The sequence below is a fragment of the Pseudophryne corroboree genome, chromosome 10, assembly GCF_028390025.1.
Source record: "Pseudophryne corroboree isolate aPseCor3 chromosome 10, aPseCor3.hap2, whole genome shotgun sequence".
NCBI lineage: Eukaryota > Metazoa > Chordata > Amphibia > Anura > Myobatrachidae > Pseudophryne > Pseudophryne corroboree.
This window is the reverse complement of record NC_086453.1, coordinates 87,949,889-87,963,613: the sequence shown is the minus strand read 5'-3', so window position 1 is coordinate 87,963,613 and position 13,725 is coordinate 87,949,889. Positions and strand designations below refer to the sequence as shown.

Sequence of the window (13,725 nt, the reverse complement as noted above, 5' to 3'; positions counted from 1 at the left end):
TCCGAGGGCAGCAGGCAAGGCTGATGTGAGGTAACGGCGAGGGGGAGTCAAATCGAACTCCAGCCTGTATCCCTGTGATACTATTTGCAGAACCTAGGGATCCACCTGTTGGCAAGCCCACTGGTCCCTGAAGTTCCCGAGACGCGCCCCTACCGTACCTGTCTCCACCTGTGGAGCCCCAACGTCATGCGGTAGACTCAGAGGAAGCGGGGGAAGATTTTTGATCCTGGGAACTGGCTGCTGGTGCAGCTTTTTCCTTCTTCCCTTGTCTCTGTGCAGAAAGGAAGCGCCTTTGACCCGCTTGCTTTTCTGAAGCCGAAAGGACTGTACCTGAAAATACAGTGCTTTCTTAGGCTGTGAGGAAACCTGAGGTAAAAATTTTTCTTCCCAGCTGTTGCTGTGGATACGAGGTCCCAGAGACCATCCCCAAACAATTCCTCACCCTTATAAGGCAGAATCTCCATGTGCCTTTTATAGGCAGCATCACCTGTCCACTGCCGGGTTTCTAATACCCTCCTGGCAGAATGGACATTGCATTAATTCTGGATGCCAGCCGGCAAATATCCCTCTGTGCATCCTTTATATCTAAGACGACGTCTTTAATATGCTCTATGTTAGCAAACTATTATCCCTGTCTTAGAGTATTAATATTATCTGACTGGGTATCAGACCACGCTGCAGCAGCACTATTTATGCTGAGGCAATTGCAGGTCTCAGTATAGAACCTGAGTGTGTTTATAAACAGACTTCAGGATAGCCTCCTGCTTTTTATCAGCAGGCTCCTTCAAGGTGGCCGTATCCTAAGACGGCAGTGCCACCTTTTTTGACAAACGTGTGAGCGCCTTATCCACCCTAAGGGATATCTCCCAACGTGACCTATCCTCTGGCGGGAAAGGGTACGCCATCAGTAACTTTTTAGAAATTACCAGTTTCTTATCGGGGGAACCCACGCTACTTTACACACTTCATTCATTCATCTGATGGGGGAACAAAACACTGGCTGCTTTTTCTCCCCAAAAATAAAACCCCTTTTATGTGGTACTTGGGTTCATGTCAGAAATGCGTAACACATTTTTCATTGCCGAGATCATGTAACGGATGTTCCTAGTGGATTGTGTATATGTCTCAACCTCGTCGACACTGGAGTCAGACTCCGTGTCGACATCTGTGTCTGCCATCTGAGGTAACGGGCGCTTTTTTGAGCCCCTGATGGCCTTTGAGACGCCTGGGCAGGCGCGGGCTGAGAAGCCGGCTGTCCGACAGCTGTTTTACGTCATCCAGCCTTCTATGTAAGGAGTTGACATTGTCGGTTAATACCTTCCACCTATCCATCCACTCTGGTGTCGGCCCCACAGGGGGCGACATCCCATTTATCGGCCTCTGCTCCACCTCCACGTAACCTTCCTCATCCCACATGTCGACACAGCCGTACCGACACACAGCACACACACAGGGAATGCTCTGACTGAGGACAGGACCCCACAAAGTCCTTTGGGGAGACAGAGAGAGAGTATGCCAGCACACACCAGAGCGCTATATAATGCAGGGATTAACACTATAACTGAGTGATTTTTCCCCCAATAGCTGCTTGTATAAACAATATTGCGCCTAAATTTAGTGCCCCCCCCCTCTTTTTAACCCTTTGAGTCTGAAAACTACAGGGGAGAGCCTGGGGAGCTGTCTTCCAGCTGCACTGTGAAGAGAAAATGGCGCCAGTGTGCTGAGGGAGATAGCTCCGCCCCTTTTTCGCGGACTTTTCTCCCGCTTTTTTATGGATTCTGGCAGGGGTATTTATCACATATATAGCCTCTGGGGCTATATATTGTGATGATTTTGCCAGGCAAGGTGTTTATATTTGCTGCTCAGGGCCCCCCCCCAGCGCCCTGCACCCATCAGTGACCGGAGTGTGAGGTGTGCAGGAGGAGCAATGGCGCACAGCTGCAGTGCTGTGCGCTACCTTGGTGAAGACTGAAGTCTTCTGCCGCCGATTTTCCGGAACACTTCTTGCTTCTGGCTCTGTAAGGGGGCCGGCGGCGCGGCTCCGGGACCGAACATCAATGGCCGGTTCCATGCGGTCGATCCCTCTGGAGCTAATGGTGTCCAGTAGCCTAAGAAGCCCAAGCTACAACCAGTTAGGTAGGTTCGCTTCTTCTCCCCTTAGTCCCTCGCTGCAGTGAGTCTGTTGCCAGCAGATCTCACTGTAAAATAAAAAACCTAAAATATACTTTCTTTCTAGGAGCTCAGGAGAGCCCCTAGTGTGCATCCAGCTCAGCCGGGCACAAGAATCTAACTGAGGTCTGGAGGAGGGTCTTAGTGGGAGGAGCCAGTGCACACCAGGTAGTCCTAAAGCTTTCTTTAGTTGTGCCCAGTCTCCTGCGGAGCCGCTAATCCCCATGGTCCTTACGGAGTCCCAGCATCCACTTAGGACGTCAGAGAAATTATACTTATATTGGCGTTGCAGCGTGACTAGCCAAAATCAGCTCAGCAGCAAAAGGGTTAAAAAGCATAGGATAAGCTCAATCAGTTGTGTGGACAGGAAATGGCTGTGTGGAAACGCACCCACTCGTTTAAATCTAAATCTCCTGTTTGTACTGTCCCTCCATATGTACAGCAATCATCCGCACTACAGAGACCTCTACTGTTGTCTTGTCGAACTAGCAAATGTCAATTATTGGTGCCAGTTATCATTAAGCTCCGTATTTCCCATCATGCACTTTTGTGACACAATGTCAAAAGGATTTTCTGCATATATCCTCACAGAAATGTAATTTGTATTCTACATCATGACACAATCACTTTCCGCTAGTAAAAATCACCTCCAGCCAAACTGAAATAGCTGCTCCATATGAAGCCGGATTCTAGTGAGGAGCGGGTTCTGTTTCTCGGAATCCAAACCCTCCTGAACTTCACCCATTTTACACGGTTCCGAGGCAGACTCGGATCCTCCCGCCTTGCTCGGTTAACCAGAGCGCGCCCGAACGTCATCATCCCACTGTCGGATTCTCGCGAGATTCGTATTCTATATAAGGAGCCGTGCGTCGCCGCCATTTTCACTCGTGCATTGGAGATGATAGGGAGAGGACGTGCAGCGTTCTCTCAGTTTCTGTGTTCAGTGTGCTGCAAATATCTGTGCTCAGTGTAATTGCAAATATCTGTGCTCAGTGTGCTGAAAATATCTACGTTCTCTGCCTGAAAAACGCTCCATATCTGTGCTGCATTGTAGTATAGGACAGTGCAGAATTTTGCTGACCAGTGACCACCAGTATATAATATATAGCAGTACGGTACAGTAATCCACTGCTCTACCTACCTCTGTGTCGTCAAGTATACTATCCATCCATACCTGTGGTGCATTTTAGTATTATATAGTAGGAGGACAGTGCAGAATTTTTCTGACCACCAGTATATATATAGCAGTACGGTACAGTAGTCCATTGCTCTACCTCTGTGTCGTCAAGTATACTACAAAAGCTCAGTAAAATCAAAATTAAAAGCATCTGCTGAGAAGCGTAAACTTGCCAATATGCCATTTACGACACGGAGTGGCAAGGAACGGCTGAGGCCCTGGCCTATGTTCATGGCTAGTGGTTCAGATTCACATGAGGATGGAAGCACTCATCCTCTCGCTAGAAAACTGCAGTGCCACTCCTAGGTGGGCCAGGTGTTTGTGTCGGCCACTTGGGTCGCTTAGCTTAGTCATCCAGCGACCTCGGTGCAAATTTTAGGACTAAAAATAATATTGTGAGGTGTTCAGAATAGACTGGAAATGAGTGGAAATTATGGTTATTGAGGTTAATAATACTATGGGATCAAAATGACCCCTAAATTCTATGATTTAAGCTGTTTTTGAGGGTTTCTTGTAAAAAAAAAAACCGAATGCAAAACACACCCGAATCCGACAAAAAATTTTCAGGGAGGTTTTGCCAAAACGCGTCCGAATCCAAAACACAGCCGCGGAACCGAATCCAAAACCAAAACCCGAAAAATTTCCGGTGCACATCACTACCGGATTCAGGACATGTAACTTGTGATCTTCATCGATTCTACTCCTCACGTTCTTACCATGTATGAAAACTCAAGATCTTGATCATACCAGGAAGTACAGGCTGATTTCTCGAGGGCCAGATCGGTGTAAAATTTGAAGACACCAACAGTGGGTAACACTGCGCAGCTTCCGTTGTTTGAATCTGCGCAGTGTTACCCACTAAGTCCAAACTACAAACCCTGTACACCTGCCCAGATTACAGTTCTCACACAATCACATTTTAAGCACTGGCTTATCAGATACTAAGTGGACACAATGATCATTCTGGGTTGATATTATGGGCCAGTTAAATAAAAAAATAAGAATTTACTCACCGGTAATTCTATTTCTCGTAGTCCGTAGTGGATGCTGGGAACTCCGTAAGGACCATGGGGAATAGACGGGCTCCGCAGGAGACTGGGCACTCTAAAAGAAAGATTAGGTGCTATCTGGTGTGCACTGGCTCCTCCCTCTATGCCCCTCCTCCAGACCTCAGTTAAGGAAACTGTGCCCGGAAGAGCTGACAGAACATGGAAAGGATTTGGAATCCAGGGTAAGACTCATACCAGCCACACCAATCACACTGTACAACTTGTGATAACCATACCCAGTTAACAGTATGAACAACAACTGAGCCTCAGTAACAGATGGCTCATAACAATAACCCTTTAGTTAAGCAATAACTATATACATGTATTGCAGAGAGTCCGCACTTGGGACGGGCGCCCAGCATCCACTACGGACTACGAGAAATAGAATTACCGGTGAGTATATTCTTATTTTCTCTGACGTCCTAGTGGATGCTGGGAACTCCGTAAGGACCATGGGGATTATACCAAAGCTCCCAAACGGGCGGGAGAGTGCGGATGACTCTGCAGCACCGAATGAGCAAAGGCAAGGTCCTCCTCAGCCAGGGTATTAAACTTGTAGAACTTAGCAAATGTGTTTGAACCTGACCAAGTAGCAGCTCGGCAAAGCTGTAATGCCGAGACCCCTCGGGCAGCTGCCCAAGAAGAGCCCACCTTCCTTGTGGAATGGTCTTTTACTGATTTAGGATGCGGTAACCCTGCCGCAGAATGAGCTTGCTGAATCGTGTTACAGATCCAGCGCGCAATAGTTTGCTTTGAAGCAGGAGCACCCAGCTTGTTGGGTGCATGCAGGATAAACATCGAGTCAGTTTTCCTGACTCCAGCCGTCCTGGCTACATAGATTTTCAAAGCCCTGACTACATCCAGTAACTTGGAGTCCTCCAAGTCCCGAGTAGCCGCAGGCACCACAATAGGTTGGTTCAAATGAAACGCTGATACCAAATTAGGGAGAAATTGGGGACGAGTCCTCAATTCTGCCCTGTCCATATGGAAGATCAGATAAGGGCTTTTACATGACAAAGCCGCCAATTCTGACACACGCCTAGCCGAAGCTAAGGCCAATAGCATGACCATTTTCCACGTGAGATATTTTAGCTCCACGGTCTTAAGTGGCTCAAACCAGTGGGATTTCAGGAAATCCAACACAAGGTTAAGATCCCAAGGTGCCACTGGAGGCACAAAAGGGGGCTGAATATGCAGCACTCCCTTAACAAACGTCTGAACTTCAGGCAGTGAAGCCAGTTCTTTTTGAAAGAAAATAGATAGGGCCGAAATCTGGACCTTTATGGACCCCAATTTTAGGCCCATAGTCACTCCTAACTGTAGGAAGTGCAGAAATCGCCCCAGCTGGAATTCCTCTGTTGGGGCCTTCCTGGCCTCACACCAGGCAACATATTTCCGCCATATGCGGTGATAATGATTTGCTGTCACATCCTTCCTAGCTTTTATCAGCGTAGGAATCACTTCATCTGGAATGCCCTTTCCCGTTAGGATCCGGCGTTCAACCCCCATGCCGTCAAACGCAGCCGCGTAAGTCTTGGAACAGACAGGGCCCCTGAGAGGCAGAGGCCATGGGTCCTCTGAGATCATTTCTTGTAGTTTTGGGTACCAAGTTCTTCTTGGCCAATCCGGAACGATGAGTATAGTTCTTACTCCTCTCTTTCTTACTATCCTCAGTACCTTGGGTATGAGAGGAAGACGAGGGAACACATAAACCGACTGGTACACCCACGGTGTCACTAGTGCGTCCACAGCTATCGCCTGAGGGTCCCTTGACCTGGCGCAATATTCTTTTAGCTTTTTGTTGAGGCGGGACGCCATCATGTCCACCTGTGGCCGTTCCCAACGGTTTACAATCTGCGTGAAGACTTCTGGATGAAGTCCCCACTCTCCCGGGTGGAGGTCGTGCCTGCTGAGGAAGTCTGCTTCCCAGTTGTCCACTCCCGGAATGAACACTGCTGACAGTGCTAGCACGTGATTCTCCGCCCATCGAAGAATCCTTGTGGCTTCTGCCATCGCCATCCTGCTTCTTGTGCCGCCCTGGCGGTTTACATGGGCGACCGCCGTGATGTTGTCTGATTGAATCAGCACTGGTTGGTTTTGAAGCAGGGGCTCTGCTTGACTCAGGGCGTTGTAAATGGCCCTTAGTTCCAGTATATTTATGTGTAGTGAAGTCTCCTGACTTGACCACTGTCCTTGGAAGTTCCTTCCTTGAGTGACTGCCCCCCATCCTCGGAGGCTTGCATCCGTGGTCACCAGGACCCAGTCCTGTATGCCGAATCTGCGGCCCTCGAGAAGATGAGCACTCTGCAGCCACCACAGCAGAGACACCCTGGCCCTTGGGGACAGGGTGATCAACCGATGCATCTGAAGATGCGATCCGGACCATTTGTCTAACAGATCCCACTGAAAGATCCTTGCATGGAACCTGCCGAAGGGAATTGCTTCGTAAGAAGCCACCATCTTTTCCAGGACTCGCGTGCAGTGATGCACAGACACCTGTTTTGGTTTCAGGAGGTCCCTGACCAGAGATGACAAATTCCTGGGCCTTCTCCACCGGGAGAAACACCTTCTTCTGTTCTGTGTCCAGAATCATGCCCAGGAAAAGCAGACGCGTCGCAGGAATCAGCTGCGACTTTGGGATATTCAGAATCCAGCCGTGCTGTTGCAACACTTCCCGAGAGAGTGCTACGCTGACTAACAACTGCTCTCTGGACCTCGCCTTTAAAAGGAGATCGTCCAAGTACGGGATAATTATAACTCCCTTCTTCCGAAGGAGTATCATCATTTCGGCCATTACCTTGGTAAATACTCTCGGTGCCGTGGACAGACCAAACGGCAACGTCTGGAATTGGTAATGACAATCCTGTACCACAAACCTGAGGTACTCCTGGGGAGGTGGGTAAATGGGGACATGCAAGTAAGCATCCTTGATGTCCAGCGACACCATAAAATCCCCCTCTTCCAGGCTTGCAATAACCGCCCTGAGCGATTCCATTTTGAACTTGAACTTCCTTATATAAGTGTTCAAGGATTTTAAATTTAGAATGGGTCTCACTGAACCGTCTGGTTTCGGTACCACAAACATTGTGGAATAGTAACCCCGTCCCTGTTGAAAGAGGGGAACCTTGAGTATCACCTGCTGGAGGTACAGCTTGTGAATTGCCGCCAGTACTACCTCCCTTTCCCTGGGAGCAGCTGGCAAGGCTGATTTGAGGTAACGGCGAGGGGGAGTCGCCTCGAACTCCAGCTTGTATCCCTGAGATACAATTTGTACAGCCCAGAGATCCACCTGTGAGCGAACCCACTGGTTGCTGAAGTTTCGGAGACGCGCCCCCACCGCACCTGGCTCCGCCTGTGGAGGCCCAGCGTCATGCGGTGGACTTAGAGGAAGCGGGGGAGGATTTTTGTTCCTGGGAACTGGCTGCCTGGTGCAGCTTCTTTCCTCTACCCCTGCCTCTGGGCAGAAAGGATGCGCCTCTGACCCGCTTGCCTTTCTGAGGCCGAAAGGACTGTACATGATAATACGGTGCTTTCTTAGGCTGTGAGGGAACCTGAGGTAAAAAAGTTGACTTCCCAGCTGTTGCTGTGGATACGAGGTCCGAGAGACCGTCCCCAAACAATTCCTCACCCTTATAAGGCAAAACCTCCATGTGTCTTTTAGAATCAGCATCACCTGTCCACTGCAGAGTCCATAATACTCTCCTGGCAGAAATGGACATTGCATTAATTCTAGATGCCAGCAGGCAAATGTCCCTCTGTGCATCCCGCATATAGAAGACGACGTCTTTTATATGTTCTATGGTTAGCAAAATAGTATCCCTGTCGGGGGAATCAATGTTGTCTGACAGGGTATCAGACCATGCTGCTGCAGCACTACATATCCATGCTGAAGCAATAGCAGGTCTCAGTATAGTACCCGAGTGTGTATACACAGACTTCAGGATAGCTTCCTGCTTTCTATCCGCAGGCTCCTTTAGGGCGGCCGTATCCTGAGACGGTAGTGCCACCTTTTTTGATAAGCGTGTGAGCGCCTTGTCCACCCTAGGGGATGTTTCCCAACGTAACCTGTCCGTTGGCGGGAAAGGGTACGCCATCAGTAACCTCTTAGAAATCACTAGTTTCTTATCGGGGGAACTCCACGCTTCCTCACACAATTCATTTAATTCATCAGATGGGGGAAAGTCACTGGCTGCTTTTTCTCCCCAAACATAATACCCTTCTTGGTAGTAACCGGGTTAACATCAGAAATGTGCAATACATTTTTCATTGCAGTAATCATGCATCGGATGGCTTTTGTAGACTGTGCATTTGTCTAATCCTCATCTACACTGGAGTCAGACTCCGTGTCGACATCTGTGTCTACCATCTGAGCTAGCGGGCGTTTATGAGCCCCTGATGGCCTCTGAGACGCCTGGGCAGGCGCGGGATGAGATCCTGGCTGTCCCAAGGCTGCTGCGTCATCGAACCTTTTATGTAAGGAGTTGACACTGTCTGTTAAGACCTTCCACATATCCATCCAATCCGGTGTCGGCCCCGTCGGGGGCGACACCACACTTATCTGCCCTTGCTCCGCCTCCACGTAACCCTCAAACATGTCGACACAGCCGTACCGACACACCGCACACACACAGGGAATGCTCTGACTGAGGACAGGACCCCACAAAGTCCTTTGGGGAGACAGAGAGAGAGTATGCCAGCACACACCACAGCGCTATATAACACAGGGATTTACACTATAATGAGTGATTTTTCCCAATAGCTGCTTATTATCCTATTTGCGCCTAAATTTATGTGCCCCCCCTCTCTTTTTTACCCTTCTTGTACAGGATACTGCAGGGGAGAGCCTGGGGAGCGTCCTTCCAGCGGAGCTGTTTAGAGAAAATGGCGCTGGTGTGCTGAGGAAGAAGGCCCCGCCCCCTCAGCGGCGGGCTTCTCCCGCGTTTTGTATAGCTTAATGGCACTATATACACTGTATTATGTGTATAGAGTGCCAAAAGGTATTCTTATTGCTGCACAGGGCGCCCCCCCCCAGCGCCCTGCACCCTACAGTGACCGGAGTGTGTGATGTGCAGTGGGAGCAATGGCGCACAGCTGCAGTGCTGTGCGCTACCTTAATGAAGACCGGAGTCTTCTGCCGCCGATTTCATCTCCTTCTTCTGTCTTCTGGCTCTGCAAGGGGGGCGGCGGCGCGGCTCCGGACGATCGAGGTCAGGCCCTGTGTTCGAACCCTCTGGAGCTAATGGTGTCCAGTAGCCTAAGAAGCACAGGCTAGCTGCACGAAGGTAGGTTTGCTTCTCTCCCCTCAGTCCCACGTAGCAGTGAGTCTGTTGCCAGCAGATCTCACTGAAAATAAAAAACCTAACAAATACTTTCTTTCTAGCAAGCTCAGGAGAGCCCACTAGGAGCACCCAGCTCTGGCCGGGCACAGATTCTAACTGAGGTCTGGAGGAGGGGCATAGAGGGAGGAGCCAGTGCACACCAGATAGTACCTAATCTTTCTTTTAGAGTGCCCAGTCTCCTGCGGAGCCAGTCTATTCCCCATGGTCCTTACGGAGTTCCCAGCATCCACTAGGACGTCAGAGAAAAATAGGCAAGGCGCTTTTACTATAATAATATTTATTTTGCGCTATTCTCCAGAATGACATAAAAGGAGACTAAGAAGTCTATTCATGAAGCAGTGAAGAGTGTGTAGAAGTCAGCCAGTGGAGAAGTTGCCCATGGCAACTAATCAGCTGCTACATTCAATTTTACAGAATACACTTGATAAATGTTACTTCAACACTGTTTGGTTGCCACGAGCATCTTCTCCACTGGCTCACTTCCGCTCTGTTTTCACTGCTTCATGAATACACCCCTAAAAGTGCTTTATATTATAGACAGGTCATAATGCTATTTGTTATGTGATTGTTAGGGATGGCGCATACATCACTTAGCTCACCTCATCCAACTGCTTTTGGAGTCATCGCTGGCATCAATATAAAAATAAGATTTGTTGTCTCGGACCTGAATAAAAAAAAAAAAAAAATATAAGAAAATGCACACTAAACAAATACACTTATAATAAGATTTTACTTACAGGTAAATATATTAATCATAGTCCATAGTGGATGCTGGGGACTCCGTAAGGACCATGGGGAATAGACGGGCTCCGCAGGAGACAGGGCACTTTAAGAAAGAATTTGGATACTGGTGTGCTCTGGCTCCTCCCTCTATGTCCCTCCTCCAGACCTCAGTTAAGGAAACTGTGCCCGGAAGAGCTGACAGTACAAGGAAAGGATTTTGGAATCCAGGGCAAGACTCATACCAGTCACACCAATCACACCGTATAACTTGTGATAAACTTACCCAGTTAACAGTATGAACAACAACGGAGCATCAGATCAACCCTGATGCAACCACAACATAACCCTTATTTAAGTAATAACTATATACAAGTATTGCAGAAGAAGTCCGCACTTGGGACGGGCGCCCAGCATCCACTACGGACTACGAGAAATATATTTACCGGTAAGTAAAATCTTATTTTCTCTAACGTCCTAGTGGATGCTGGGGACTCCGTAAGGACCATGGGGATTATACCAAAGCTCCCAAACGGGCGGGAGAGTGCGGATGACTCTGCAGCACCGAATGAGCAAACACAAGGTCCTCCTCAGCCAGGGTATCAAACTTGTAAAACTTTGCAAAAGTGTTCGAACCTGACCAAGTAGCTGCTTGGCAAAGCTGTAATGCCGAGACCCCTCGGACAGACGCCCAAGAAGAGCCCACCTTCCTTGTGGAGTGGGCTTTTACTGATTTTGGAAGCGGCAATCCAGCCGCAGAATGAGCCTGCTGAATCGTGTTACAGATCCAGCGAGCAATAGTTTGCTTTGAAGCAGGAGCACCCAGCTTGTTGGATGCATACAGGATAAACAGCGACTCAGTTTTCCTGACTCCAGCCGTTCTGGCTACATAAACCTTCAAAGCCCTGACCACATCTAGTGACTCGGAATCCTCCAAGTCACGAGTAGCCACAAGCACCACAATAGGTTGGTTCATATGAAAAGATGACACCACTTTTGGCAGAAATTGTGGACGGGTCTGCAATTCTTCCCTGCCCATATGGAAAACCAGATAGGGGCTTTTATGTGACAAAGCCGCTAATTCTGACACACGCCTAGCTGAAGCCAAGGCTAATAGCATGACCACCTTCCACGTGAGAAATTTTAACTCCACGGTTTTGAGTGGCTCAAACCAGTGTGACTTCAGGAAACTCAACACCACGTTAAGATCCCAAGGTGCCACTGGAGGCACAAAAGGGGGCTGAGTATGCAGCACTCCCTTTACAAACGTCTGAACTTCAGGAAGAGAAGCCAGTTCTTTTTGAAAGAAAATGGATAGGGCCGAAATCTGGACCTTAATGGAACCCAACTTCAGGCCCAAAGTCACTCCCGACTGTAGGAAGTGAAGGAAACGGCCCAGCTGGAATTCCTCCGTAGGGGCATTCCTGGCCTCACACCAAGCAACATATTTTCGCCATATACGGTGATAATGTTTAGCCGTCACGTCCTTCCTAGCCTTTATCAGCGTAGGAATAACCTCATCCGGAATGCCTTTTTCTGCTAGGATCCGGCGTTCAACCGCCATGCCGTCAAACGCAGCCGCGGTAAGTCTTGGAACAGACAGGGCCCCTGTTGCAACAAGTCCTGTCTTAGAGGCAGAGGCCATGGGTCCTCTGTGAGCATTTCTTGCAGATCTGGATACCAAGTCCTTCTTGGCCAATCCGGAACAATGAGTATTGTTCTCACTCCTCTTTTTCTTATGATTCTCAGCACCTTGGGTATGAGAGGAAGAGGAGGAAATACATAAACCGACTGGAACACCCACGGTGTCAATAGTGCGTCTACAGCTATCGCCTGAGGATCTCTTGACCTGGCGCAATACCTCTGTAGCTTTTTGTTGAGGCGGGATGCCATCATGTCCACCTGTGGCAGTTCCCACCGACTTGCAATCTGCGTGAAGACTTCTTGATGAAGTCTCCACTCTCCCGGGTGGAGGTCGTGCCTGCTGAGGAAGTCTGCTTCCCAGTTGTCCACTCCCGGAATGAACAGTGCTGACAGTGCTCTTACGTGATTCTCCGCCCAGCGAAGAATTTTGGTGGCTTCCGCCATCGCCACCCTGCTCCTTGTGCCGCCTTGGCGGTTTACATGAGCCACTGCGGTGATGTTGTCTGACTGAATCAGCACCAATTGGTCGCGAAGCAGGGTCCCTGCTTGACTTAGGGCGTTGTATATGGCCCTTAGTTCCAGGATATTGATGTGAAGGCAAGTCTCCTGACTTGACCACAGACCTTGGAAATTTCTTCCCTGTGTGACTGCCCCCCACCCTCGGAGGCTTGCATCCGTGGTCACCAGGACCCAGTCCTGAATGCCGAACCTGCGGCCCTCGAGAAGGTGAGCACTCTGCAGCCACCACAGGAGAGACACCCTGGCCCTGGGGGATAGGGTGATCAGCCGATGCATCTGAAGATGTGATCCGGACCACTTGTCCAACAGATCCCATTGAAAGGTCCTCGCATGGAACCTGCCAAAGGGAATGGCCTCGTATGATGCCACCATCTTTCCCAGGACTCGCGTGCAGTGATGCACCGATACCTGTTTTGGTTTTAATAGGTCTCTGCCAGTGTCATGAGCTCCTGAGCCTTCGCCATTGGGAGATAAACCCTCTTCTGGTCTGTGTCCAGAATCATGCCCAGGAAGGGCAGACGAGTCGTAGGAATCAACTACGACTTTGGAATATTTAGAATCCAGCCGTGCTGTTGTAACACTTCCCGAGAGCGTGCTACGCTGATCAGCAACTGCTCTCTGGACCTCGCCTTTATGAGGAGATCGTCCAAGTATGGGATAATTGTGACCCCTTGCTTTCGTAGGAGCACCATCATTTCCGCCATTACCTTGGTAAAAATTCTCGGTGCCGTGGAGAGACCAAACGGCAACGTCTGGAATTGGTAATGACAATCCTGTACCACAAATCTGAGGTACGCCTGATGAGGTGGATAAATGGGGACATGAACGTATGCATCCTTTATGTCCAGAGACACCATAAAATCCCTCCCTTCCAGGCTTGCGATGACCGCTCTGAGCGATTCCATTTGAACTTGAACCTTTTCAGGTATATGTTCAGGGATTTTAAATTCAATATGGGTCTGACCGAACCGTCCGGTTTCGGAACCACAAACATGGTCGAATAATAACCCTTTCCTTGTTGAAGGAGGGGAACCTTGACCACCACCTGCTGAAGATACAATTTGTGAATTGCAGCTAACACAATTTCCCTCTCTAAGGGGGAAGCTGG

General features: G+C 49.2%; 1 protein-coding gene across 3 annotated transcripts in view; it reads right to left on the bottom strand.

Moving 5' to 3' along the window:
- Nucleotides 1-13,725, bottom strand: part of LOC134966103 (E3 SUMO-protein ligase ZBED1-like) — a 139,602-nt gene that overhangs the window by 68,752 nt on the left and 57,125 nt on the right. For all 3 annotated transcript variants that reach the window (XR_010188588.1, XM_063942583.1, XM_063942584.1), the window contains one exon: nucleotides 10,334-10,398. Coding sequence is in view for 2 of the 3 variants with exons in the window: in XM_063942583.1 (XP_063798653.1) it covers nucleotides 10,334-10,398 (65 nt within the window). In the remaining variant the exon portion in view is untranslated. The remainder of the gene's footprint in view (nucleotides 1-10,333; nucleotides 10,399-13,725) is intronic.